The 13,155-nt window shown below is 37.7% G+C and overlaps 1 protein-coding gene across 1 annotated transcript in view; it reads right to left on the reverse strand.

Annotated features, from left to right (window-relative positions):
- GABRB1 (gamma-aminobutyric acid type A receptor beta1 subunit) overlaps positions 1-13,155 on the reverse strand; it is a 96,307-nt gene that overhangs the window by 34,574 nt on the left and 48,578 nt on the right. The window contains 1 exon segment of the mRNA XM_021397137.1: positions 8,297-8,517. Coding sequence (XP_021252812.1) covers positions 8,297-8,517 — 221 coding nt within the window.

Here is a 13,155-nt window from a genome sequence, read left to right on the forward strand (position 1 = left end):
GCCATCAAGAAATAATGGAGGAAGGAATTAGAAATTGAATAAAAGATCACTGGTGAATGAAGGCTTATATACATATCAAACAACCAGCATCTAATTGCTCATAAAATATAGAAACTCTCATTGCCATTGAGAAAACACTTTGAATGAAACGGCCATTCCACCACTGAGATCTCAATCTTCAGCATACATGGAGACCTACAAAACATCCTCGAAGAGGAATATGGAAGCTAACCTTTATGACTGCACTGTTCATAACCAGAAGAGTGAGGTGATATTGATATAAAATATTTCTGGGAAAGCTGGTGTGTACTGTCCCAAGTAGTTTTAAGTGCACAGTGCTCTGCACTGCAATTCTTGTTGACACCCAGGAGGTAGTGGTTGCAGTATTGGTTGGATCTTTTATATGAGTTTTTCTTGGAAGTAATGTACCAGTGGATCTGTGAGTTCAGAGCAATTGTCTTGCAATTAACCTGAAAGCTGTTGCTTCTATTTGTCCTGAAGAGAAGCCTGTGTGCCTGGTAACATTCCTGAAAGCTTGTCTGTTTATTGCAGTTAAATTGGGTGGTGTAATAAAAAGACTACTTTTCTACTACTTCTTCTGCTAAAGACTACTTTAAAAGATGAAGATTCATTATGGCATTTTGCTTTTTCTTCAGTCCTAAAAATGTTCTTCCAGTGTTTTGTTGTTGTTGTTGTTTTCATTTTTGTTAATCAAACTGAATAAACCCAGCTCTGTTCATGGCATGCACAGTAACATCCACACAGGCCATCTACAGGTTTGCATCCTTTCTATTCAGCATGCAGGCTGTCCAATTCAATCTTCACACATTTCCCAGAAGTAGGACTATTTTTAAACATTTAAAGTATTTCACTAATACCAAGCAAATGCATTTGTTGTGCAGAGGAAAATTATTTATTTTTCTTTTACTTAGTGATTTGCTTCTGAGCAGTTAGGAATTCATTGACTTCAAGGATGATAGCATACCGTATGTAGAGTAATTAAATATTACTGAAACGTCTGTGTCACACCTTCAAAACAAAACTCTTCTCCCTGCTTGATTCCTCTAGGCAAAGTCCCAGCAGGGGGCTCCCAGGTAACACTGAGAAATCTTTGGGAGATGCTGCATGCTAGCTGCTTATACTTGCATGATAACTGTGTATTTTAAAACTTAAAAAAAAAAAAAAAAATGTCATTTAGCATCTTTGTATTTTTTAAAAAGCATTTTAGTTAAGGAAGTTGCTATACTCTTTTGGCTCATCCTAGTGTTTTAGAGATAATTGCTGTTCCTTGGATTCAAAGGCAGACAGTGGAAGGCGACACTGTCTGGCTCAGACCTTTTGAAAATCAATCTGAGTGAGGTCTTGTGCCAATTTAGATTTAACTATCTAAGATCTAGGATTTTTTCTCCATTTTAGTAATTTTCTGCAAGCTGGTTGAATGTACACTCTGTATCAAGAAGCAGCAGCAATTATTATATTAAGAACAGAATTAGCAGTCTCAAGTGAAGAAATAATTATAATTGATCCACAGTCATCCCCCTAATAAGTAAAAAACAGCTTATTTTAAAGGTGTTTGATTTATTTTTTTTGGAGAGCATGTAATGAGACAGTTAGGCCAGTAGTCATTTTTATTTCAAATGGTACTAACTGGTGTCAATGAAGAAATTCTTAGGATACAATCTGTGAATTTCTTTGTCCTCCTATTTGAAAAAACATCTGACTAGACAATTGTCAGAAGTATTTCTTTAGGAAGATTTATTCAGGTAATGCTCTTGTAGAGTAGTTTATTAGCTACAAAATGGAAATTGAGGGTTGGTTTCTTTTTTTTTATAGGACTGCAAAGGTGTGTCCCAAAGATATTTTGTGATCAAAGAAAATCATGAAAAAATGGTGAAAATATTATTTGAATTAATTTGAATAAAATAAATGTGTAAAGTCTTTTTGTTTCTTGATTACCACTGAGAATATAATAAAGCTAATAAATACAGCATGAGAGATGTATAGATACTTTTATTTGGAGAGCTGTTAGGCCTTTAAAAATGCCTGCATATTTGCTCCAATGTACAGAAAAATCCTAGAGAGGTGGTCTTTCTTTTGGAAAACATTTTTCATCAGAACTGAGGACAAATTTGAGACATCCTACGTCACCTACAACACCTAATAGAATGAAAAAAAAATTAAGATTTCAGGCAGACTTGCTTTGGTGATTCTTCATTTACTCAAATATATTAGTAAACAGGGCTGGAAGCAGGACACAGATCTCATTATTTATGCTTCCAATAAAACCACTTGATCACACCATCTTGCATAGTTTACAAATCCATTCATCTAGAGATTATGAAAAATATTGCATTTGTAATCTCTTTTGACTGTACCCTCAGAGGTGGTTTTCAGAAGCTGTACTAAAAGAGCCATCAATAGCACAAATCTGATCATCGCACAGTTAAATTGGAAGGCTTGAAAAGTGCCAAGGACTCTGAACTTCACCAAATTTCTTCTGCCTGTTCTATGATGCATGGGAGATGTCAGCATACCCTCGGTGAGTAAGTTATCTTCTCAGAAGATAAATTTTTATGTGTGATCTATAGAAATAATGGTGACATAAGATAGTACATATATCTTCTTGGAAAATGATCATAGTCTTTTTGGACCAAGCCTATTTCAACTTCCATGTTTTAAAAAAAAATTGTCTTTGGCATTTTCTCATGGAAAGTGCTGTTCAGTGGCTGTTATTTTCTCTGACCTCTGATTAGACACTCAACCAATGTGAAACCAGGCATGCCAAGGGGTAGGCAATGCTCTACTAGAGCTCAGGTGGGTGCTATTTCTTCATGATTTATCCAGAGGTGAAGAAATATTTTGCAGCTGGCTTGGAGTTCTAGGTGGTTACTCCTGGGTACGTTACTCCTCTATAAGCATCTCTACCATAGGTTTGAGTGAGTTTTAAGTTGCTTTGTATTTGCCTGTGCTTTTGACTCTTCATTTAGGCTTCTGATATCTCCAATAATTCTGATGCTTCTAGACTCTTCTCTGAAACATGATTTGTGATTGCATTTGTAATTCAATCAAATGTAACCCAAAACAGCATAAACTGCATATGAAGTATTATATCCTCGTGTCTGTGAGGGTTGGTTTCTGAATCTAAGAAAAAGTGATCAGATCTGTAGTTTAAGGTAAGGTTATCACATTACTTAGTAATGCCACCTTATTAACGGCTTTGAAAACTAAACTTTTTAGTTGTTCCATGTTTTGTCTCTTTCTTTTTTATCAGGAAACTACATGAAGATGTTTTGGCCTGACAGTTATTAGAGCATATATGTTGGTACTAAAGCAAAGATGTTGAATAGAGAATATACTCTTGTATTTTATGGAGTAATTCATCTGTCACTTCGTTTTATTTTACTCAGGGACTTGGCTGTTTTCTACACTGTAAATTATTCTTGCAGCTTCTTCTAAATTAGACCAACAATATATAAGAAAAAACTTATTAAGAGATCTGGCTGTATTCATCAGTCTAGTGCAGGTCTCTGTATCTGGGAAAATATGGACTGCCTCCCCTATGACTTTTTATTTACCCATCTAATACTTCTATAAAAGTAGAAGTGATAACTTGGTGGCCTTTTATGTTGCAGTTACAGCATTAGTGGATAAAGAAAGAGGAACCCGTACTCGTGTAAAGTGTTTGACACTGTCCCGCACATTACGCTGGTTGCCAAATTGGAGAAAAATGGATTTGATTGATGGGCCACTCACTGGATAAGGAATTGGCTGGATGGACTCACTCAGATAGTTGCGCTCAATGGCTTGATGTCTAAGTGGAGACTGGTGACAGCTTGTGTTCCGCAGGGATCGGTGCTGGAATTAGTGCTATTTAACATCTTTGTGGGTGACATGGACAGTGGAAGGGACTGGGAAGGGACTTTTTATAAAGGCAAGTAGTGATAGGATGAGGGGAAATGGCTTTAAACTGGAAGGGGGTAGATTTAGACTAGATAATAGGAAGAAATTCTTTACTACGAGAGTAGTGAGACACCATAACTTGTTGCCCAGTGAGGCTGCGGATGCCCCCACCTTGGAGACTTTCAAGGCCAGTCTGGATGGGGCTTTGAGCAACCTGGTCTATTGGGAAGAGTTCCTGCCTACAGCAGAGGGGTTGGAACTAGATGATCTTAAAAATCCCTTCCAACCCAGATCATTCTATTATTCTATGACAATGAATTGAGTACCAGTGTGAGCAGGCTGCCTGTTGCTGTGATGACGCGTCCTCGAAGGGACCTGCCAACTCTTTTAATCAAATCCATGAGAGTGTTTGTAGGAAAACTCCATAGCCCCAAATCAAGACAACTCAGAACCAATCCACAAAGCAGTGAAATGTCACTGCACTAAAAGATACAAATTCTTGGCTAGCAGTATTCACAGTATTTATGTCCTGGTAGACTTGCATGTGAGAAAGGGTGAAATAAGTCTTTACACTGAAGGCAAAGATCACCTTCCCCTCACAGTGCCTAGCAAAGTAGCACCCTTGCTGCAGCAGTATGAAGACACGGTCTCACTAAACCCAACACCTGGAAGTGCTCTGGGCCAGCCCTTCTCATGCTTATCACAGCATGCTCAGTCCCTTTGCCTGAATGAATCAACACTACCACTAATGATAGATGGGTTTGTGTCTGAATATCAGAAGGGAGGGAGACCTCCATAAAGGTATTACTGAGGGCTCCTCTTAGCCGATATTTTTTGGAGGATATGTAGCCCACTGTTGCTTTTCAATGTGCAACATTAAATTCTGCAGTCATTTATTTTGTGGCAATGTCACAACAATAGGATGTTTCAGAACCAATGAGATGCTGTTCTACTGGTGAGATGAATTAGGAGGTAGCAGAGTGATACTAGGAAAGGATGATTTTAATCAGGGCTTCCATTCATAATATAATGACATAAGAATTTGAGTATGAAGTTCAGTACAAGAAATTAAATATTTTAAAGATAGACTGTATCTCTAGCATCTTATTGAAAAGAAGGAAACAACAAGCAAGAGAAACACCAGCATCATGTGCTGGTTTGAACATGTAAAGTTTTGGAAGCGATTTCTAGAGAATCTTGCCTGAAAATGCAAAAAAAAAAAAAAAAAAAAAAAGTAATGAGAGAGACTGCTAGCACAAGAAGGATTACAGCTACATGGTCAGATGATTTACTAAAACTGGGGGTGCAGGAAAATAATAAGACTCTAGTATTTCAGAGGCTGCACTGGAGCAAGCTAGAGGTGTTTCTCAGACACCACCCTGCCATGCTGCAGGGTGCACTTACGCTTTACTTTACACTTAAAGGGAATTTTCTTTGCGTTAAGAAGCAAGTGGGTTCTGTATTCCGGTACACCATAGAAAATAATAATTGCTGCTCACTGGAGTATTTTATAGACTCTGAAGTAACGTGTGTCAGGTATATAATGCTTAACAGCTGCACTCAGCTTGCCTGGCGTATTTGAAAGGAAATTCAGTGGAAATATGATTACAGAGTTATATAGGTATATATATTTACTTGTTTGGGCAATAGGATGAAAGAGTTAGTTGGTTAGTAATGTTACACATCATTCACTACCATGAATAATGAACAGAAGTAGCATCCGCAATAGGAAACATAACAGTAACTCACATCCTTAGTGGGCAGAAGGCTTAGGAGCATTCTGTGTCTGTACAAGTACATATGTGCACATTGTTCCTCAATCTGTTGTGATCTAGCAGCTGCAAGGAAAAATAGCTAAAGGAACCGTTTATGTCATCATAGAAACAGTACTGTATTGGAGACATAGGGAACTGATTATATTTTGCTGTATGATCTAAAACCAGTCCAGTACATTCAGTGTGTTTCCCTCATTTATTCATCTGTAAAGTCAGACAATTAACCTTACTTTATATTTCCTCAACTGTGTTGGGACTGAACATTGCACCGATGCCCAACTGCTGGGCACGCGTATGCAGACAGAGGGTTATTTAGCTTTGCAGTGATTGTTCCAGTTCCTGTTTAAAGAAGCCAGTAAAATATTATATCTGAGCCTGAAAAGACACAACTCTGGAATGAAAACAGAAAATGTTCATGGGGAATGGGAGGCATGGAGAGAAGCAAGTTTAAAGCAGGGATGACAGAAGGCCCTGTCTGAGCAGACTGGGGATTTGCATGGAGCTCAGACTCCAGTCTGGAGTGCATTTGGGGGTGTCTGTTTTGTTCACATTGTGCCAGGCCAGTGCTCCATCTTCAATAATGGAAGTTAAGCTTACAGGTCGTGAGGTTTGGTGATACTCTTTACACTGTGTGCTGAGTAGAAGCTGGATGCAAACCAATATACTGCAAAGTTCCTTCTCTACCCAGCAGGTAAAGATTGGAGCTTTGCTGAATTTTCTAAACGGCAACGTTTAACTTTACCTAAGAATGCTTTCTGCAACATCTTCTCACCTATGAGGCATATGTCAGCTGAAAGATGAAGAAATTCTTATTGGCATGATATCATCATATTGGCAATCTGCAGGCTGACAGTGACATGCTTATTAGTGAGGACGGTGGCAGCTAATAGATGCAAAATGTTCTGTGTGCTAATTGCCATCAGTGGTATGAAACTTATTTCATTGTCTCTTAACTTCATTCTTCCTTTTGCTTGTTGTTACCTTTGTCTTCAGTCAGATCTTTCCTGTGGGACTAGAATGCTACATGTGTTTTCAGTGGCAGACTGAACACTGCTTACCAGATGCATCTAAACAGCAACCTTGTTTTGGGGAAATCTCAGCTCAGCAGCTGGAGCTGTGAACATGGCCAATAGCTCAATAGGTGAGCACCTTTTTCTGCACTTGGCTGGTGATGATGAGTCTGCAAGAATGAGGAATATGTGGAATATTGGTTGTCTTTTGTGTTGGTGAGGGTTGTGAGGTTTTCAGGCCAAAAAGTCCTCTCATTATAGCTGCTCTGCTGAACAGGTTTCCAATTTGAATGAAAGGAGCAATAGGAGGTCTGAAGGCAATGGTAAAGAGGTGTTTTTCCCATGCTCTGTTTAGCAGGTAATAATGACAGTCTGTAATCTCTCAGCTGTTTCCTCATGGGTTCCTGGTTTACTTTTTTACAACCAAAGCAACAGAACAGATCTGGCTGTATCAAAGTACCTTGCCTTGGTAGCAAGTGCATGGCCTCTTAATCTAATCAGTTCAAAAGAAAAAATATGATGAACCAAAATAATAACATTATTTTTTTATTTCTTGTGAAGCTTGAGTTGATGTGTTGGAAGGTTCTCTCTGAGAACACGGGTAGTGATATATTTTAAAAGGTTGTGATTTTATAGGCTAAGAGGTCTCTTCAAACTTTTATTTTTGGTAAACTGTAAGTTATATTTCTTCAAATATTACTTTTATTTTGAATTGCTGCAGCAGGTTTTTTTTGTTTTTGTTTTTTTTTTCCCTCCACTGTCCTATCTTAGGTACAATTTTAAGGCATTTAATCTCGGCTTTATGCTTTTTTTCCCCTGATTTACTGAAGTATGTTATCGGTTTTATGTTCTCCAGGGATTTTTGCTGTTGAATGATAACAGCAATCAAAGTTGTTTCAAGCAAGTAGTATGTTTTTCTCTGCCCTGCAGCAAAACTACTTTAAAAATAATCCAAAACCCACTCAAGCTCTGCAGCAATCTCAACATAAGATACAATTTGGTTTAGTTTTAATTACACACTTGGAACATTATTGTTGCACTATATCTGTTTTTTTCTAGAATATATTTTATCTACAGGTGTGAATACAGGTTGTATTGTATAAAGTAGCAGTTGTGGTGTGAAGAGGAAATGTTAGATCAAGGTGGATTAAAGGAGACCTATATTCAGATGTGTTGATAATCCTTAAATAATTCATTTAAATTTACAAATATCTTTTTATTCTCTACTAAATGTTGTTTGTATTCTTTCAGATGACTCCCAAATTTTGTCTTTTATATCATTCTAAAGAATCATGTGAGAAATCTTAGAAGAAAGGGTTTTTCTAAGTTATGGTAGATTACCAGGCAATATCTGTAGTAAAGATCTCATCAGTAGCATTAACAAGCTCAGAAGAGCTGAAAGAGACATTTTTATTAGCTGTAGCTAAGAAAGATAATTTTCATGCCTTTTGGAAAACTGTTGGATATATTGTTGTGCAGTATATGGAATATTTGCTGACTTTTAAGGCTGCAATGAGAAACCAAGAAAAAAGAGCACATTGGTAATACGTGCACTTAAAATCACTAGCCATATATCTGATTTAAAACAAACAGAAAACACCCAGAACATACCGGAGGCCATAAAGGACTGTCCCATCTGGATGGAGCCGAATCATTTGGTTTCTCACCATCACCACATGGATGAAGGACTTCTTGTCATTTTGGAAATATGTGTCAAGCACCCAGAGCTGGTCAGCTACTCTGTTGTCCAGCGTCAGGTTCAGAGGTATTCCGGAATAAGAGTGCCTTTTGTCCCTCCAGGACTGCTGGAAGTACATGGTAAGGGTGTAGTTCTAGAGAAAAAATGAGAAGGGCTTTTTCTATGTTGCGTGTATGCTGAATAACTTAACATAAATAACTTTCTGTTCAGTAGCTGAATATCAGCAATGTACTAGGAAGTTTAAGGATCATAGAATTGCAGAGGATGGAAGGGATCTCAAGAGAACATAGAGTCCAACTCCCATGCTAAAGCAGGTACCCTATAATAGGTTGCACAGGTAGGCATCTAGGTGAGCCTCGAATATCTCCATAGAAGGAAGTTCCACAACCTCTCTGGGCAACTGTTCCAGTTCTCTGTCACCCTTACTGTAAAGAAGTTCTGCCACATGTTTTTATGGAACATTTTATGTTCAAGTTTTATGACAAGGAGCGATGGCCTATCTCTACACACCACTGAGAAGAGCCTGGCTTCATCTATTTGTCTCCCACCTCCCTTTAGGTATTTATAAACATTAATCAGATTTCCCCTCAGTCTTCTTTTCTCCAGGCTGAACAGACTTATGTTACTCAGCCTTTCTTCATAAGGTTGGTGCTCCAGGCCCTTTATCATCTTTGTGGCCCTCCACTGGAATCCTTCTAGGAGATCCCTGTCTTTTTTGAACTGGGAAGCCCAGAACTGCACATGGTATGTTGTCATTATCCATGACCATGAGTCTTGGCCTGTTTGTGTTAATGCTGAATTCACGCTGTTCAGCAGTGGCAGTGACTGCCCACACACTCCTGGCCATGGGCTTTCAAAGCATCTTGTGCACAGGTCACAGGATCTTCAGCCTACAGGCCACATTCACCATCTCATGTAAGGTTTCCTTTTACATGAAAACAGCAGGGTTTAGCTGACCTCTGTCAAATAGCATTGCATACCATTGAGGTCACCTTAGCATATTCAGTCTTCATTCTGAAATATTCTACCTGCAATCCAGTAATGCCAGCAGTCCCTAAACCTTCTGAGAACGAGCAAATAGAACTGCAGAATGTATCATGAATAACTTCTCACTCTGCAATGGCTGCAGTTGCCAGTTGCAAAGATCATTGAAAGCTGGACACATTTCACTACAGCCCAGGGACTTAGGGGCTTTCTGTCCTTGGCAATCAGACATTGCCCCATAGAAAATGAGCATCTCTTCCTGACTATCATGCTGTAGTTTAGGGGAAATGCAATTTATGCAGTCCTTCAGCTTTCCACTTGGTTTAAAAAGAAATTGTTTTAAAATGTTTTTGGTCTGACTTACTCCCTCATTGTCTTTCTCTCTATGAATTCAGTGATTTTTAAAGGACAGCTTTTCCACTTGGAAAAACTGACTGTGTACTTTATATCTGATGGAGCTTTTTTAAAAAAATAGCTGGAACAGCAGTATATAGACTATCAGTTTTATCCTCCCTGTCTTCTCCCCTGTCCCCCTTTTAAAGTGGTAAGTCATTTTGTCACATATTTAACAATAAAAGTGAAGTAACATTATAGATATGGAAAAAATTGGTTGGGTAAGATTTTCTTTTATGTAAGGGAAAGCCTCACCTCTATCATCCTGACCTAGCCTGGACTGTAATTTTTGAAGAAACAGAGAGTATAAAAGCTGTCTGATGTGAATTCCTCTCTTCATCTTTAGTGGTTTCTTAAGAACATGTGAAAATCAAAGCACTATTGTTACCTTTCTAAAAGCCTTTCTGCCTGGAATATTGCATCTCGCAGATTCGAACTATATAGTTCTGTCAGGATTTGCCTCAGATTAATTTAATCTCTGAACTAGCGTCTGGCTGAACTGTGACCATGCTTGGCCCAATGTGTAGAAACTTGACGCTGAAAGACTTTGATCCTCTCCTGCCTCCACAGGAGCCTTCCAGGAGAAGAAGTTCCCCTCTGCTCCCCTTACACAATCAGATAGAGAGCACATTGGAGATGGATGAAGGGGGGAAAAAAATCAACGTTCTGGTGCAGTTTTCACATGTTGTGTCTTCTTTCTATCCTATAATATTTCAACAAATTTTACACAGAAAGATATCATAAATAGCTGATACAAGTTCAATTCTTAAAGCTCAGCATGTTGCTTTGTATCCTCTGTCTTCTGTGTAATTCAGCAAAGCCCATGCAGTTTGTAGTGCAGATGGAATAGGAACTCCAACTGCATGAAATTTATCTTTTTTTTTTTCATTTTCTTACTTTCCTTTATATTTTCTCTAGATCTTAAAGCTGCTTTTGTATAACTGTCATGTCATCAAAGGAAAAAAAGCTAACAATTGAGAATTTTGTGTGATGGTTTTCAAAGCTCAATCAGAGAGAAAAATAGCCAAGATAGGCTACAAGATATCTTAAGGATGTGATCAGACAGAAAAATAAAATTCTGTCTCTTGGCTGTAGCCAGCAGAGTGAAATAAGCTGCTATATTTAGCATCTTGGTCTGTCTCAAATTTTATTTCATCCAGTTGTGCTCTATACAGAATACTGCTGTTGGTAGCGCTAGAGCAGAGATGGTGAACCTATACCCTGAAGTTGTGTTGTACTGTGCAGAAATATGTGGCACATTAACGTATATTAAAGAGGAAACCAAACCTGAGCTTCATCATAAAAGTATCTTATTTCTTATGTCACAGAGTTGTATTTTCTCCCATTTCCCAGAATCTGGGAGTTCTTCATTCAGTATCTTATTGAAGAAAATGAGGAGCTGCGTATTGTGATTTTTGAGTGTCCCTGTCATTGTAAGTTTTCATTTTAAAGTGAAAAGTTAAAGGTTATTTCAGTGACAAATTATATTTGAACTGTAATAATCCAAATTACACAATTGGTGTTTTTTAAAAAAATTGTTTGTTGTGCTTGTTGTTGTTGTTTGTTTTTGGAATACAGCCTTGCTTTTCTCCTATTTCATCAGTGAAGAATGAAATGCCAGCAGATCATGTACCTAGCTTCATCTTGGGGATATGTTCTAGTATCATTATTTTATATTTTGCAGTTGCATATGTGAGGTGAGATTTTAATGACTAACCATCTTCTACCTTGTCAAATTTGCTGGAGGTTCTGTGACTTCAAGCTTTTAAGTGTATGAATAGTATCTGAATATTTCATATTTATAGTGGTGGTTGGCTGCAGAGCTTTTTTTAAGATTATGACTACTTTTTCAGATCTCAAGCAACTGTCTAAGTAAAAAAGTATACCAGACTGTATTTAATGGTTGTATTCAAGAAATTCAAATTCAGAGCTTAAAAAAAAAAAAAAAGGAAAAACCACCAAAATTCTATTTCTGCAGATAGCTGTTCATTGGAATAATTAAAAAAAAAATTTTTTTTAGAAACACACTGAATAGTTTTGCTTAACTGTGCTTACTATAACAAAAGAAAAAAGCTAGAATACTCCTGAAAAAATATATTTCAGTATTTCTAATAGAGCTATGCTTTCCTCAAAAAGACCAGGTTGGGTGGGACTTTAGGCAACCTGATCTAGTGGGAGGTGTCTCTGCCCATAGCAAGGATTTGGAACTGGGTTGTCTTTAAGGTCTCTTCCAACACAAATCTTTCTCTGATTCTGTGAAATGCTTCTGTTTTTCCCAGACATGACTATCTTCCTGGTAATAAATGTCTAAGCACCAATGATATAATTGTTTTGATGTATAGTGATTTTTTTGTATGTGATGAAGTCTGATAAGCTAGAATTAAGTGATTTTTTTGGTTGTTTTCTCCTACACTGTGTGAATTTCCTATTTCTTTATATAGAACTGGAAATGTGTGAGCAAGTGTGAATGGATGCGCACTGTAGTAGTATGTAACTCAACTTGCATATCATTAACATGAACACAGAGAGCAGAATATCTGCTGGACTTCAATTTGGCTCTGGCCTCTCTCCAATTTTGTGTTTAAAACTTCTTGCAGCAAGAACACAAGCTTTCTTGTGGATACTCATACTCATTATTGATAAATGCATTTTGATTTCAATTAAATTGGTTTCAGATGTAGGATGGGAGGCATTGCCCAGCTGGGGTCTTTCTGAGTTTGGAGTGTGCAACTACTTTTGTGGTTGGATTACCTGGAGAAACTTCCATACGCTTCCCTGTACCTCTGTTGTCTCACGTTACACCTTGTCAGCTTTAGAAGATTAAGGAGAGCCTCCTAAACTTCAGCTCATCCTCTTCCAGAATTTAAAGGATTATGACCTGAAGTGAATTTTGCACCAAAACCATCTTTCAAGTCTGGACTATAAATTAGGAGTTAATTTGGTGGGGTGAAATGGCTCTGTGTAGGGCAGTGGAAGTTAAGAAGCCTTCCTTTAACTCCAAACTGCAATGAAAAAGTGGTAAAAACAGAACTTTGTCTCCCCTGTTTCTAAAGATGCTCAGCATGTTTAGAAACATCTCAGTAAACAAGTTCATCTTGTTTTTACTACTGATTTCAATTTTTAAAATGAAAATATCAGTAGACTTCAAGTGATCTGGTTGCTGAGCTAATTTCTATAACATAATACTGACAGAAATGAGAGATTTTTCGTTATCTTGGCTTCCGTGGGGCATTTTATTAAGGTGTAGGAGGTTAAGATAAATACTTACATGCCAATCTTAGGTAAGTGAGAGAGTTTGTGAAAATGTAAATAAGAGAAACTAATGTATTTTCCTCAAAATGCCAAATTGTTTCTTAATCTCAATTTAATCAACCTCATAAATAAACACTGGCAC

Source organism: Numida meleagris, chromosome 4 (genome assembly GCF_002078875.1).
Source record: "Numida meleagris isolate 19003 breed g44 Domestic line chromosome 4, NumMel1.0, whole genome shotgun sequence".
Classification (NCBI taxonomy): Eukaryota; Metazoa; Chordata; class Aves; order Galliformes; family Numididae; genus Numida; species Numida meleagris.